This window comes from Cricetulus griseus (genome assembly GCF_003668045.3).
Source record: "Cricetulus griseus strain 17A/GY chromosome 1 unlocalized genomic scaffold, alternate assembly CriGri-PICRH-1.0 chr1_1, whole genome shotgun sequence".
Classification (NCBI taxonomy): domain Eukaryota; kingdom Metazoa; phylum Chordata; class Mammalia; order Rodentia; family Cricetidae; genus Cricetulus; species Cricetulus griseus.
This window is the reverse complement of record NW_023276807.1, coordinates 102,999,033-103,015,810: the sequence shown is the minus strand read 5'-3', so window position 1 is coordinate 103,015,810 and position 16,778 is coordinate 102,999,033. Positions and strand designations below refer to the sequence as shown.

Here is a 16,778-nt window from a genome sequence, read left to right as displayed (position 1 = left end):
GCCATTCTCCACAGAGGCCAGGCCATCCAGCGTCTATCAGCAGACATCTAAAAGACGATAGAAATTCTGGGCTCTCCAGAACTCATAGCAAGGTGGAATAGATTTCCAAGATATACAGGAGTATATCTTGTGTAACACAAGTACCTCTTGTGTTATCTGGGATCTTGACCCAAGCTGGCTCACAAGCCCACTGCCTCTCCTATACCCAGCTATATGCAACATCTGCCAACTTACTGGGCACCTTCTCATCTTGCTGGGCCTTCTTATAGCCATCTGTGCTAGTTGATTTTTGTAAACCTGATACAGACCTAGACATATCTAGGAAAATGGAATTTTAATTAAGAAAGTGCCTCTATGAAATTGTAGGAAAGTTTATGGGTTATTTTCTTGATTAATAATTGATGTGGGAGGCGCTAGCCCATTGTGGATGGTGCCACCCTTGAGCAGGTGGTCCTGGCTTGTATGAGAAAGCAGGCTGAGCAAGTCATTGGGAGCAAGCAAGCAGCCCTCTTCCATGTCCTCTGCTCCTGTTTCTGCCTCCAGGTTCCTGCCCTGCTTGAGTTCCTGTCTTGATGTCTTTCAGTGATGGACTATTACCTGGAAGTATAAGATTATAAATAAGCCCTTTCTTTCCAAATTTGCTTTTGGTCATGGTCTTTGTCATAGAAATAGAAACCCTAGCTAAGATACCATCTCTGAGCTCAGCAGGACCCTAGTCTCTACTGGTAATCTCCAGGCTTGCTGGGCTTCTGCTTTCTAAGGGTTGGCCTAGTGCTGAATTCTCACCTTGATTCCTCAGTGAGCTCCATATTCAGCTGTTGTACAATTTGCAGGTGCTTTCTGTATGCATGCAGAATGCCAGGCCCACCCTGCACCAGGACGACTGTGGATAAGGGTCCATGCCTGCTCCCAAGTGCCTGGCTCTTCCAGGAGAAACACGAAGTAAAGCCAAGCCTCATACTGAGTACCCTAGAGGTTGTACTTGTTATAGAGCTTCAGAACCTGGGAAGCTGCCCAGGGTAGCAATACCTAGACTGTATGGGAAGTCCTATTCAAGTAGACTAGACAGCATTCCTGGGGCTCTCTGTGGCTAGGCACTTGCTCAGTCCTAGAAACAGAAGTGCCCTAGTTACATTTCTGTTGCTGTTATAAAATACCCTGCTGAAAAGCAACCTAGGGAAGAAAGGTTTTATTATACTTACAATTCCAGGCTATAGTTAATTATTTCAGGAACATTAAGGAAGGAACTTGGGCATCACATCCACAGTCAAGAGCATAGAGAGAATAAGCACGTAGATCCTTGCTTGCTGTTCTCTTTCACTGTTCAGAAGCCCTGTCTAGAGAATAGTGCTGCCCACAAGGAGCTGAGTCTTACTATGTCAGTCAAAATGATTCCCCATGGACATGCCTCCAAAGCCAGCCTGATTTCAGATAAGACCTCAGCTGAGCCTCTTCCCAAGTGACTCTACTTTGTGTCAAGTTAACAATGAAAACTAAGGAACATGATCTGCCCCTTAAATTGACATGCAAGTACTATCTGTAACTTTCCACTCCTTGATCTGAAAGTATTATTTTAATTTTACCTTTTTTTTTGTTTTTTTGTTTTTTTTTTTGTTGTTGTTTTTTCAAGACAGGATTTCTCTGTGGCTTTGGAGGCTGTCCTGGAACTAGCTGTTGTAGACCAAGCTGGTCTCAAACTCACAGAGATCCACCTGCCTCTGCCTCTGGGATTAAAGGTGTGTGCCACCACCACCTGGCTTTTCATTAGCTTTTGTTTGTTTGTTTGTTTTTGTTTTTCATACTTTTTATTTTAATGACTTATTTATTTTCATTTGTTTTGCATTGATATTTGCATATATTGCTTGCATATATGTCTGTGATGGTGTTGGATCCCTTGAAACTGGAATTACAGACAGTTATGAGATTGCCATGTGGGTGCTGGGAATTGAACCTAGTTCCTCTGGAAGAGCAGCCATTGTTCCCAACTGCAGAGCTATCTCTCCAGTCCTTATATTAATTTTATAATGTAAAATACAATCCAACTCCAAAAACCTCTGAAAGTCTTCAAAACTTCTGGCACCTCAAAAGTCCAAGGTCTGTTTTAAATTCTCTTAACTATAGGTTCCTATAAAGACAAAAACATTTTTCATACTTAAATGTTCTTCCAAAAACCAAGAAAAAAAAGCTGGGCATGATAGTGCACACCTTTAATCTCAGCTCTTAGGAGATAGAGACAGGTGGATGGATCTGTGTTTGAGGACAGGCTGGTCTACAGAGCAAGTTCCAGGACAGCCAGGTATATGCGTAGAGAACCCTGACTCAACAAAGCAAGGAAAAAAAGTTCTCCCAAAAGAGAAAAGCCAGGGCATAGCAAATGAAAAATCACACTTAAGCAAAACCAAAATCCAGCATAGACCCAAATCCTGTAGCTCAGTGTCTGGCATCTAAGATTACTCATAGTAATGGGTAAATGAGTAAATCTCCTGGTTTCCAAAGGGCTAGGGCAGGCCCACTTCTCCAGCTCTGCCATCTTCGGCACACATAGTTTTCCTGTTAAGCAGCTCCACTCCATCTCTACTCCATACCTACAGATACCCTTGGGTATACACCCTGTGGTTCTGTACTCTCCAATATCTTGGGGTCTTCACTGCACCTGAGGCTTTGCCTTTACCAATGGCTAGTCAAGCCCCCCCCCATCCCTTCAGGGACTTCAACTCTATCACTCTATCTCTGTGAGTTCGAGACCACACCTCAGATGTTCTCATTGACCCCTTCATGCCTTCAAAGCCATTGCCACATGGACAACTCTTTCATTATCAAATTCTGCTGATGTGTAGCCTGTCCCCACTTTGACCACAGCTCATCAGCTCTTGTGTGCTGATGCTGAGAAAATACTTTTCTGTTATTCCAAGGAATCATGGAAGGTTTCCCCATCATGGTGCTAATTTTGTTGACAATCACAGCTGATTCTTCAGCCAATGATCAGCACATACAGTTTTTTTTTAAGATTTTATTTATTTATTATGTATACAACATTCTGCTTCTATGTATATCTGCACACCAAAAGAGGGCACCAGATCTCATAACAGATGGTTGTGAGCCACCATGTGGTTGCTGGGAATTGAACTCAGGACCTCTGGAAGAGCAGTCGGTGCTCTTAACCTCTGAGCTATCTCTCCAGCCCCCTACATACAGTTTTTTACCCAAAATATTACATAAATAACTTTAGCTCAGTTAATAACAAAGTTCTTGTTTCCCTCTGAAACATGATCTGGGCCTCTTCTGTCTGTATTACTTTCAGCAGTCTTATCATCAAAACTCCTACAAGAATGGCCTATTAAACCATCTGCAACTCCAGTTCCAGGGCATTCAATACCTCACCTGATCTTCTGATTACCACAGGCACCAAGAATGAGCATGGTTCACAGACATACATGAAGGCAAAGCATCCACACACATAAAATAAAATAAAATTGAAAAAAAAATTTTAAAAAGAATTGCCCAACAAGTTCTTTCCAGATAACTAAATGGCATTTTCCATCCCAAAGTAACAAATGCTTCTACATTCTTGCCATAAAAACAATCCAAGGCATAAAAGCTACATGGTTAGGTCTATTACAGAACACCCCACTTCTGGTAACAGTTTCTGTACTAGTTACATTTATGTTGCTGCAATAAAAATACCCTGGAAAATGGCAACTTATTAATTTGGCATTCAATCTATAATTCCTAAACATATAAGAAATGGGATACCTTGATCACAGTCAAGAGAAAGGGCATTCATGACACCAGAATTTGAGATGACCCAGATGTTAGAATTGTAGACAAGGACTTCAAGGACTTTATGCTCAAGAACATAAGAAAAACATGCTCACAAACAATGGGGGAAAATAAAAAGAGCCAAATAACAACTCTAGAGCTGAAATTAGCAATATCTGAAATTAAAGTCCCCCAAATTAGTTTAACAGCACATTGGAAATAAAAAGACAATTCCCTCTGTGTGACCTGGATAAGGGGCCCAGCATCTAGAGTGTAAAGCCCAAAGCCAATATTATTCAAACCAACCACATAAGGCTCACACCATCGCTAGGCCCTTCCTTATTCGCCACTTTGTCCCTGAGGCCTGCAGTTAACTCATTTCCACATGCTATGTTCTCACCTGGTATGGGTTAGGCCTGGATTTTGTGTATGTCTTCCTGATTCACAGGGAAAGAGCGGCTTGCTGCTTGCCTTGGAGTCACTGTTCTGGAAGCCACCCACTTTTTGGAGAGATTTTTGCAGAAGTACAAGAAAATCAAGGACTTTTCCCAGACAGTTATTGCCCAGTGTCACCATGCAGGTAAGCCAATTCAGCCAGGCCCTTCCTCCTACAGTAAATGGTGGTGTTCTTGTGGGCACCATTTTGTGGCTATCTGGATAGACATACAAGTGAGTGTCTGTATGGTTTGTGTACAGATGGAGGTGACTGGGAGAGCCATCAGCCCTACTGGATCAGCAGGTATAAAAGACTCCATGTGGAAAGGAAGGGGATACCTGTAGCAACAAAATGAACAAGCTCAAATTAACTGTTACACAGTTAAACTCTGTCTCACAACAAACCAAACAATCAAACAAACAAACAAAAAAGACCCTGAAAGCAGAGGCCATATATTCCTACAAAAGGTTTGTAGCCCAGCCTGGTGATGGTGGCACACACCTTTAATCCCAGCACTAGAGAGGCAGAGGCAGGTGGATCTCTTTGAGTTCCAGTTCAGCCTGGTCTACAGATCAGTTCCAGGACAGGCTCCAAAGCCACAGAGAAACCCTGTCTCAAGCAACAACAAAAAAGGCTTGTAAACCATTTATCCAGTACCTCCACAAGTAAAATATAGCACAATAAGGATGTAGCTTTATAGTTCCAGGACAGCCTCCAAAGCCACAGAGAAACCCTGCCTCGAAAACCAAAAACAAACAAACAAAAAAAGGATGTAGCTTTATACACATGTGTGAGTATGCCTTCTGCCCTGTTTGGAAATGCATTGAAATCTTATGTAACTTTAGATTATATATAAAATACATATATATCCCAATAAAACAAGTTTTACCAAAACTTTAAGACTTAGCTACATAAATGCTTTAATTGGAAATAAAGGATAAAATAGTATTTTTATTTATTTTTAAATATGTACTTAAAATATATTTTTTATATTTAAAAATATACATTTTATAAATATAATTTTTATGTGCATAAGTGTTCTGTTTGCATGTATGGTGAGTGTATGCCATGTGTGGTTGGTGTCATGGAAGCCAGAATAGGGCATTGGATCCCCTTGAAACTGGAGTTACAGATGGTTGTGAGATACCATGTGAGTGCTGGAAACCAAACTCAGGTTCTCTGCAAGAACAGCGAGTGTTCTTAACTACTGAGCCATCTCTCCACTCCAAAAGTGTTTTTAAAAGCGATATTTGTAACTGGATTCAACACACACACACACACACACACACACACACACACACACACACACACACTAAAATAAATAAATAGATAAATAAATAAATAAATAAATAAATAAATAAATAAATAAAACCTTAGGAAAGACCAGAGGGAATCACAGAAGGAAGGAAATAAATGGAGGATCACATATTAACAATAAGCAACAGGGTTAGTAATTGGTGCAGAGGTAGCATTCACAAATCAGTACTAAAAGGATAAAAAAATTAAAATTGGATTGGGCTGGCAGGACTTCCCATTCCTAAATGAGCTCTAGCATGTGCCCCCAGGGTACAGCAAACACCTGTAGTGCCAGAATGTGTAGCAAGTCCATTTATACAAATGTTCTCAGGGACTCAAGAGATGATAGCCTGAAGCCTGTGCTCATGCTCATAAGTTCTAGGCAGCCACCACAGGCTTGTCCTTGGCTGCCTGCCAATGCCATCAAGCAGCACTGGTGCCCAGTCACCTCCTATTGGTCAAAGGGAACCTCTACAAATCCCTAGCACATTCAGATCCCAAAGCTCACTACTTACTCGGACCCTGGTCATTGCCCCACATCCATCAGGCCTCTGTCTACCCTGTCCATTGTCTGCCCAGGAGCCTCAGTAGAAATTAAAATTCTGTCTATTTGAAGTGATGCAATAGTGATAGTACCTGGTGTTGATGAGAATATAAGAAGCAGCACAAGCAAAGTGAATTTTATGGTGGCATGACTCATGTGGACCCTTGTTACTGGCTAATCAGTCATGGTGTTTCCAGGCATGAAATAGATAAGAAGCCTACTAAGTTTTTGTTTGATGTGTATAAGCAGAAAAATTCTCAAACAAATGAAAGAAAGGCTACATAAAGGATAGTAGCAAAAGTCAATCTTGGCTCATGAATCAATTTCCAGACCTGAGCCAGTTTGCAGACCTAGAACTCCTTGAATGAAGGGACAGCCAGGTTCCCCTGAGGTAGGACTTGATAAAATACCTAAAGGTTTTCTGTTATCCTTTCTCCAGCCTTTCCCCAGAGGGACCTACAGCCTTCCATAAGGGGAACTGTACACTGTAGGAAAGGAAACAATCAGACTTTCTGGGGTCTATTGAATATTTTCTTTTTTTTCCAGACAGGGTTTCTTTGTGTAGCTTTGGAGGCTGTCCTGGAACTTGAGCTATAGACCAAGCTGGCCTCAAACTCACAGAGATCCACCTGCCTCTGCCTCCTAAGTGCTAGAATTAAAGGCTTGCACCATCACAGCCCAGCAGGTACTGGTTCTTAATTGACTCTGATTCTGGGAGATCCTAAGAAACCTTGTGGCCTTCCAGTTACAGTAGATGATTAATGGAATTTTGGCTGAAGTCTGGACTCAGTAGGTTCAGTGGATCCCCATACTCATCTTGTAGTTATTTCCCCAGTCCCAGAATGTATAATTGGGATAGATGTACTTAGAAGTTGGCAGAATTCTCACATTGGCTCCCTGATCCTGCAGAGTGAGGGCTGTTGTTGGAAAGGCTAAATTGAAGCCTTTAGAGTTGCTTCTGCCAAAGAAAATAGTGGAGCAAAACCAGGATCACATCCCTGGAGGAACTGAAGAAATTAGTGCCACCATCAAGGGCTTGAAAGATGCAGGGATGGTGGATCCCATGCAGGGATGATGGTTCCCAAAGTATCTCCACTTAAAGCTCCTATCTGGCCAGTGCAGAAGACATCTGGATCATGGAGAGCGACAATTGACTGTTGAAAACTCAATCAAGTAGTAAACTTCAGTTGCATCTTCTGTACCAGATGTAGTGCCCTTACTTGAGCAAATTAACACATCTCCTGGTGCATGGTATGCAGCTATTGATCTAGCAAATGCCTTTTTCTTGGTACCTGTCCATAAGGACCACCAGAAGGCATTTTCTTTCAGTTGGTAAGGTCAGCAATATACCTTTACAGTTTTGACTCACAGATATGTTCTCTTCCAACCTATGTCATGACTTAGTTAGACAGAATATTGACCATCTGTCTCTTCAACAAATTATCACATTGGTGCACTATATTGACAACATTATTCTGATTGGACCAAGTGAGCAGCAAGTAGCAACCACTTTGAACTCATTTGTAACACATATGCAAATCAGAAGATGGGAAATAAACCTAACCAAATTTCTACTTCAATGAAATTCTTAGGAGGCCAGTGGTATAATGCATGCATATAAATACTTCTTTCAAGGTGAAGGATAAGTTATTGTTTCTGGCCCCTCCCACCACCAAGAAAAAAGTACAATGTTTAGTGGGCTTATTTAGTTCTGGATACAGTATATCCTTACTTGGGTGTGTTACTGTGGCCCATATACGAAGTGACACAGAAAGCTCTTAAGCTTTGTGTGGGGCCTGGAATAGGAGACGGCTCTTCAACCAGTCTATGCTGCTGTGCAGGCTGCTCTAACACTTGAACCATATGATCCAGCAGACCCGATGATACTTGAGGTATCGATGGCAGATAGGGATGCTGTTTGGAGCCTTTGGTAGGTCCCTATAGTTGAATCATAAAAGAGACCTTTGAGATTTTGGAGCAAGGCTCTACCATCATCTGCAGACAACTATTCTCTGTTTGAAAGCTCTTGGCCTGACATTGGGCCTTAGTGGGAACTAAACATTTGACAATTGGCCACCAAGTTACTATACAACCTGAGCTGTCATGAACTGGATGTTATGTGACCCACAAAGTCATAAAGTAGGATTGCACAGCAGCAATGTATTAACAATAGAAGTGGTATATTTGTGGTCAGACCTAAGCAGGTCCTGGAGGCACAGGCAAGTTACATAAAGAAGTTGCCCAAATGCCTATAGTTTCTACTCCTGTTACAATGCTATCTACTGCCAAGCATGCACCTCATGAGGTGTTCCCTATGATTGGTTGAGTGAGGGCCTGGTTTACTGATGGTTCTGCACATTGTACAGGTCCCACACACAAATGAATAGCTGCAGCATTACAACCCTTTTCTGGGACAACACTGAAAGACACTAGTGAAGGGAAATCTTCACAGTGGGCAGTACACATGGTCATACATTTTATTTGGAAGGAGAAATGGACAGATGTGAATTTTATTCATGGGCTGTAGCCAGTGGATTGTATGGGTAGTCAGGGATATGGGAAGAGCGTGATTGGAAAAGAGGTAAGAAAGATATCTAGAGAAGAAGTATGTATAGATCTCTCCAAATGGGTGAAGAATGTGAAGACTTGTGTCCCATGTAAATGCTCATCAAAAGATGACTTCAACTGAGATGTTCAGTAATATAGAATGACTCATTCCATGGACAGTCAGCCTCTTTCCTCAGCCATTCCTGTCACTGCCATATGAGCCCATGAACAAAGTGGCCATGGTAGCAGAAATGGAAGTTATTCATGGTCTCAATAACATGGACTTCCACTCACCAAGGCTGACCTGGCTACAGCTACTGCTGAGTGCCAGATCTGCCAACAGCAGAGACCAGCACTGAGCTCCAGATGTGGCAGCATTCCCCCAAGGGTGACCAGCCAGCAACCTGCTAGCAGGTTGATTACATTGGACCACTTCCTTACTTATTCTGGTGGTGGATTTGTCTTTCCTGCATGTAATGCTTCTGCCATAAAACCATCATCAGTGGACTTAGAGAATGCCTTACCCACCATCATGGTATTATACATAGTACTGCTTCTGGCCAAGGAATTCCCTTCACAACCAGAGAAGGGCAACATCATGAAATCCACTGATCTTACCATGTTCCCTACCATGCTGAAGCAGTTGGCCTGATAGATGAAATGGCCTTTTGAAGACACAGTTACCACACCAATTAGATGGCAGCAGCCTGGAGGGCCAGGGCAGGGTTCTCCAGATGACATATGCTTTGAATCAGCATCCAGAATTTGGTATGGTTTCTCTCATAGCCAGGATCCAAAGGTCCAGGAATCAGGAGGTGGAAAAGGGAATAGTTCCATTCACTATCACCCCTCAGTGACCCACTAGGAAAATTATTCTGCCTATTCCCTCAACCTTGCTGGCCTAGAAGTTTTGGTCCCAATGGTGGGGTGGGGTGTTCCTACACTCCATTAAACTGTTAAACTGGAAGTTCAGGCTTGCCCCTGGCCACTTTGGGTTTCTAATGTCCTTAAACCAACAGGCTAAGAAAGGAGTAACAATGATCCAGGCTTGGTGATGCACACCTTTAATCACAGCACTTGGGAGACAGGGGTAGATAGATCTTTGGGAGTTCAAGGCCAGTGTGGTCTACAAAGAGAGTTCCAGGACAGCCAGGGATATTACACAGAGAAACTCTCTCTCCAAAAAGAAAAAAGAAAGGAGTAATAGTGCTAGGTGGAGTGATTTATCCAGATTATTATGGGCAAATTGGATTGCTTCTCCAGAATGCAGGAGATCCTTTAGAGCATCCTTTGGTGCTACCATGTCCTGTGATTAAAGTCAGTGGGAAACTACAACAGCCCAATCCTGGCATGATGACAGAGGGCACAGACCCATCAGGAATGAAGGTGCAGGTCACTCCAGGAAAAAAGCTAAGACCAGCTGAAGTTCTTGCCTGAGGTTGGAGAAAATACAGAATGGGTTGTAGAGGAAGATTGTAATGATAAATGTTTCTGCCAAGCCTCCTGAGCCCTGCTGCCACATGGGTGCCCGAAATAACACACTGAGTCTTATTTTAGGTACAATGCTGCTGGCCAATGACTAAGATTTCTTATTTGCTAGCTTTATCTTAAGTATCACCCATAACTATTAATTTATATATTTTATAAACTTATTGAGGATGCCAGCAGCAAGCATCCTGTCTTCTTGGGCTCACATGGCGACTCTAGAGAAGTCAGAGCAGGTGCAAGAGGCAGAGAGTGATTTCCTGCTTGTCCCTGCTTATATTCTGAGTCTGCCTGCTATGTCACTTCCTGCATGAATCACAAGACTTATTTTTACTCCATTTCCCAGAATCCTCCTCAACTCCTAGTCCCACCTGTCTGTCTTGCTCCGTTATTGGCCAACAATGCTTTATTCAACAACCAGTAAGACAAACATATATACAGAAGCACTTCCCCCATCAGAAGATAGTTATAAATGCCAGCTAAATCCACATGACATGATACAGAAATGGATTATAATTGGCACGAGTGTTCTGTCATATTTTGTTAAGAATGTGTTTGTACAGATATTTCCTCAATTACTTTATCATGTACTGTAACATCAATTAAGAGTATCAATGATTTCTGGGTGTTGGTGGTGCATGCCTTTAATCCCAGCACTTGGGAGGCAGAGGCAGGCGGATCTCTATGAGTTTGAGGCCAGCCTGGTCTACAGAGCAAGTGCCAGGATAGGCTCCAAAGCTATACAGAGAATACCTGTCTTTGAAAAAAAGAGTATCAATGATTATCATATTTAAGTTTGAGATAGCAAAAGAATGTTCCTCATGGGACATTGCTACCTATTTTAAATTTATAATGTGTTGTGGTTGTACAAGGGATAGTTATATCATTTTAGGTATAATTCTAACCTGGTTAAATATGTAATACTTTGTGATTGTACATGGGATAGTTATCTCATGTTCAGGCATTATTATGACCTAGTTATTCCTTCATTTGGAAATTAATCACAACATAAGGAGCTATGATTGTGTGTCAAGTTGAGAATGAGTGGGCTTCTGAAGGCTATTCATGGTTGCCAACTTGACTACATCTAGAATTAACTAAAACCCAAAAATGGAGGGCACAATGTGAGGGGTTTTTGCTTTATTTGAAGTAGGAAGATCCTGTTCTAATCCAGATCTTTGAGGTGGTAGGAAGACAATTCCTTTAATCCAGATCATTTGATCTGAGAGACCCCACCTCTAATCCTATCCACACCTTCTTCTGGAAGCCTATCTAAGAACAAGGAAGAAGGAAGCTTTTGCTCTTTGCATGCTTGCTCTGGCCTTGCTAGCAAGTCCATTCCTTCACTGGCATTAGAGCCTACTTCTGGATTCTAGCATATACTGAAGACTAACTGAGACATCCAGTCTCATGGACTGAGCAACCACTGGATGCCTGGATTTTCTGTTCACAGCCAGCCATTGTTGGGTTAGCTGAACCATAGCCTGTAAGTCAATTTAATAAAACACACACACACACACACACACACACACACACACACACACACACACGTAGAGAGAGAGAGAGAGAGAGAAAAAATATATATATAGAGAGAGATTGATTCATTCTGTAAGTTCTTTTTTTTAAAGATTTTATTTATTATGTATACAACATTCTGCTCAGAAAAGGGCACCAGATCTCATTACAGGTGGTTGTGAGCCACCATGTGGTTGCTGGGAATTGAACTCAGGACCTCTGGAAGAGTAGTCGGTGCTCTTAACCTCTGAGCCATCTCTCCAGCCCTCATTCTGTAAGTTCTATTACTCTAGAAAACCCTAACTAATACACAAACATAGCGGGGTTTTGGTTTTTTGAAGATAGCTTTGGCTTTGTATGCCAGGCTGGCCTCAAACTCACAGAGATCTACCTGCCTCTGCCTCCTGGGTGCTGGGATTAAATACATATATCACCACCACCAGGCAAAATAGTGCTTTTGTGTGCATTTTATTTATTTATTTATTCATTTATTTTTGTTGTATGAATGTTTTGCCTGCATATATGTCTGTGCACTACAAGCATGCAGTGCCTGCAGAGACCAGAAGAGGGTATTAGATCCTTTGTAATTAGAGTTACAGATGGTAGCTGTCATGTGGATGCCAGGAAGCAAACCTAGAAGGATAAGTGCTTTTTCTTTTCTTTTCTTTTCTTTTCTTTTCTTTTCTTTTCTTCTCTTTCTTTTTCTTCAAGACAGGGTCTCTCTGTATAACAGCTCTGGCTGTCCTGGAAATCACTATGTAGACCAAAGTGGCCTCTACTTGAGAGATCTGACTGCCTCTACCTCACAAGTGCTGGGATTAAAGGTGTGTGCCACCAACCCCTGACGGATAAGAGCTCTTAACCACTGAGCCATATCTCCATACACTTATGCATTTCCTAAGAGCCCTAAGTCATGTAAGCTTCAGGCCTACCTTCATGTAAGAACATAATCTTCCTTGCTTTGGATTTCAGCTGCCATACACCCCAGAATGACTCCTGTGCCCAAGCCCTACATACAGCTTTGAATAAAAATTTCCCTCCCTTGTTCTATGTAAGATCTTAATGCAACTGGAAACTGGAAAAGAGTTGAAGCTTGACACCTGGCCAGCAGAAGCCATCCCATCACAGGCCTTACTGTAGAGAAGCCATCTGCCTGGGAATGTATGGGAAGTGGAGGGCAGTATAAGTACCTGTTTCTTATCTGCTTCTCCTTCCTATACCCTAGGCTATGTGACATCCATCTTGGGTAGAAGGAGGCCTCTGCCAAGGATCTGTGCACAGGACCAGAAGCTTCGGGCACAAGCAGAGCGACAGGCAGTAAACTTTGTGGTACAAGGTACTAGAGCCTCTAGCCTACCACTGCCTGTGGCTCCTTCCCCTAAGGCCCATGTCCCCTGCTCCTCACGTGTTTGGCAGATTGCTGTGGGTACTTCATGTTCGGTATGAAGCCTTACAGCCCTCCCCTATCCTGCTTGACAGGTGTCACAGCTGCTGAGGTGGTGGCTGGGCCATTTTTATGGTTTAAGTGTTTTTGTTTTTTTTGTTTTTGTTTTTGTTTTTTAAGGACATGGTGAAGCTTGACTGCAACATTAACCCTTGGAAGGCTGAAGCAGAATTGCCAAAAAATTGAAGCTATCCTAAGCTACAAGCCAGATCTATTTTTTTTAAAAAAATGAAAGAAAAAGATGGCCTCCCCAGGACCCATGTAGGCCATTCTGTTCCCCTCTAAAAGTAGGAACCTGAGTCCCCAGGAGCGTCACCAACCACAGAGCCAGTCCTAGAGATGGGTTACTTGACACAGGCTGGGACCCCTTTTTCACACCCTGAGTATCTGGCTGGAGTCAAGCTTCCTCAATAAGACATCCAAGCCACATCCCCCAGCACTGAGAAGGAAACAACTCCATTGCATTGGGGATGCATGATTTGCTTCCAGTCGCAAAAACTCCTTCATTGTTAGCCAGTGGAGTGAGCAGTGTCCATTGGAAATGTCTCTATAATAGCTCAGGCACTGTGAATTACACACCCCAGGCCCTAAAACAGAACCCTGTGTCCACAGGTTCAGCTGCAGACCTCTGTAAGCTAGCCATGATCCGCATCTTTGCTGCAGTGGCCACATCCCCAACCCTGACAGCCAGGTCAGTGAAGAAGTCATTTTTTTCAGGGCCCAGCCTTGAATTCCTGCCAAAGAGGGTTGTTGGGTACCAAAATGGCATTGCTCCTTCCTACCACATGTTTTCCCATCCTATCCTAAGGACCTGAAGCTCTTCCCATGGGCCTCTACACACCAGGGTTCCCCTATCACTGCTTATGTGGGTCCGCACCTCTAGTCTTAGGAGGAAATCTCCAGGAAGATGACAGCTTCCCTAGATCTTAACATGTGAAATGGGCCCCGTGGAGCCCTGGGCTGCAACCCCAAGAGGGCTTTGGAGACATGGGAACCTTGTCTGTGGGGACGGGATGGGGGGGGGGACGGACCTCACCAAGCTTACAGTTTTCTCTTGGCCTGTAATATAATTCATGCTGAAGGCATGAGTTTTCTTTTGTCAGCAAATCTCTTGTCTTTCTTTCAAAACTTTATTTCTTCAAACATTTACCCCTGTCCATCTTTACCTTCTACCAGTTTTCTTGGATGGTTTTCACACCTCTGAACAGGAGTGTGCTCTGTGGATTGGTATCACACAGAGCCAAGGGCAGGAGGCTCAGCTCCATGTCCTGTTGTCTACTACCTTTGCAGCCCTGTTCCAGGCACTTTCTTACTGAAAAGAAATAGATTGGAAAGCTGCAAGCCCTCTGGGAAGAGACCAGAGGAAGGTACAGAGACTACAGCTGAGCCCTGCCCCAAGTATGCCCAAGAGTTGAGGGCAGACTGTGTAAAGCTGGGCCCAGCTGGTTTCTCCTGTCACCCCTCTCTGTCTTCTGCCTAATAATCCCAATGATGTCCTCCCAGCTCCCTGGGCATCTGCCCACTCCCACTGTTCCTGGGATAACCTCTTGCTTCACTTGGGCTGTGCACAGCCTATGTTGGCCCATCCTGGCAGCTGCTAGAAGCACATGGCACTCTGCATTGTCACACGCAAGTCCAGCTAGTTACTTCTCTGTTGCTGTTTTTGGAATTAGTGGAAGATGTTGGCATATTAAGGTTTAGGGTCTCCTTGGTGGCATGTCTTTCCAAAAGGCAAGCACAGAAAATCTGAGTCAGGGATGCAGAGAAAAGGAAACTGAGGCAATATGCAGAGCCAAACTAGGGCTGGTGTCCTCCTAGAACTGCAGAGTCTCCTATCTTGTGCCACTATACAAATGCTCTTCTAAGAGGAAGCCATAAAGAATTCAGTGTGGCTAGGGTGCTCCATAGGAGGGAGCTGCCTGGCAGACTATTGGTAAAGGGATGAGGTTAGGCCCTTCTGGAAAGTTCTTTCAAAGGGCCAGGATTTGTCTGCCTGTGTCAGGCCAACCAGATGCAAATACAATAGCTCTGCATCCTATGGAGCACAGCCCCCTGCGAGCCTGGCCGGTCTAAGCCTGCATTCTTCTTCTTCTGCTTGTCCCTGTGCCCCAGCTTCTAGTAAGTGTGATGTCTCTGTGGCTGTGATGGTGATGTGTGAGTGACTAACAGTCACACCTATTAGGTCCTGCCACACTGGCAGCTCAGATTGCATGGTGTGATTTCAAGAAGTGTGAAAGCACTTCTGCTAAATCTGGAGTGCTGCAAGTGCCTCTTCTGAGGTTTCTGTCCATTTGAAAAGTAACCCTTGGGAGCCAAGGCCTACCAGACACCTTGGTATTTGTTTAAGAAACCATGCCAATGCTGCAGCTTAACACCTGCCATGTCCTACCACAGCCTGGCTTCTGGAAGGGCCCAGCTGACGCCCTCGCCGGAAGCAGTGCATAAAACACAAGGGCACCCTCTATGAATGTCTCTGAGAATGTGTATTCCACTGTTCCAGAGTCTGGGCTCCTCATGATATGTCCATTGACCTCTAGTAACAATGGTCTGGCTGCAGTAGCCTGAGCTAAAAAAAGGTGTGTCATTTTCCTGCCAAGTACAAGGCATAGAAGCCGCTGACTTTGTTTTGGAAGCTCAGGCCCTTTCCCTTTGGTGCCATGGTAGAGGTAGCTGCTCTGAACATCACAACACCTTCTAGACAAGAGAAGGTAGTGATGGTCAAGGCAACCCTTTACAAGCCTTCCTGGGAGTTGGAGAACAGATGAGTTCCAGGTCACCCCTTCCTAGAGGTGAGAGTGTGTATGCTGGGAATATAGCCTGTTCTCTTCCCCATCCAACAACAAAAGGGTGATGGAGGAGAAGACAGATGGACAGGTCACCATAGACCTCTGTTGTCAAGTGCCTTCATGGCCACTCTGGTCATGCATTTGAAGGCTGTTCTTTCCTTCCAGCCAGGGTTCACCATCTGATCCATTATCACTGCTGGGGTGTATGTGTGGGGTGCCACAACTTCCCTGTGAGGCCCCAGTGCCACAGGGGAAACCAGTGAAAACAGCAATGGGGGACATATGGCATATGATTATTGCCCTTCAGAGTCCCATCCAGGAGACAGAGCAAAGGCCACAGAGGACAGCACACCTGGGATGGATCCCTCTGTGCCCGCTACCCTTCCCTGGGGACTGCAGGTCCTTGCCACCATCCTTATTGCCAGCACTACACACTCCATCCCTGACAGTGCAGGACCAGCTGCCCTGTGCACCCACACGGGTGCTGGCACCAGGTTGAGGGCTACACATCTGTAAGGATTTTAAAGTGTCATCTCCCTGGGGAGCTTGGCCACCAGGATCCCACCCTCCAAGGAGCCTGTAGGTTTGTGTCAAGCTGTTACATGTGCTGACATAGATTTATGGGTTGAGTACTCCATGTCTCATCCTGTGCACATCTGTGTGGTTCCCCACTCACCCGGTTGAATCTGTTTGCCCTGTCCAGCACACTTCCCCAGAACAGCATTGCTTCCTGGATTCCTCTTCCTACTGGTGCCAGAAGGGGCTCAAGGGGCCATATTGCTAGAGAAATGGGACCTCAGTAGTCCATGAAGCCACGTTCAACTGGAACTGTGGTTTAGTGCCCCAGAGTACATGTTCAATCATGTATGGGTCATCCAAATATCCTGTATCTGATGTGATTTTGCACTTTGAACTTTTACATTTTCCAAGTTCTGTTGACTATATGACTTTAAAAAAAGCAAATTT

The 16,778-nt window shown here is 43.9% G+C and overlaps 1 protein-coding gene across 2 annotated transcripts in view; it reads left to right on the top strand.

Moving 5' to 3' along the window:
• Positions 1-16,778, top strand: part of Poln (DNA polymerase nu) — a 152,961-nt gene that overhangs the window by 133,324 nt on the left and 2,859 nt on the right. Inside the window, exons 20-22 of one of the 2 annotated variants that reach the window (XM_027387184.2) lie at positions 4,208-4,339; positions 12,808-12,918; positions 13,639-13,717. In XM_027387184.2, the coding sequence (XP_027242985.1) occupies positions 4,208-4,339; positions 12,808-12,918; positions 13,639-13,717 (322 nt within the window). Of the gene's footprint in view, positions 1-4,207; positions 4,340-4,455; positions 5,085-12,807; positions 12,919-13,638; positions 13,718-16,778 lie in introns of those variants that run through there. The other variant, XM_035452435.1, reaches the window with a different exon arrangement.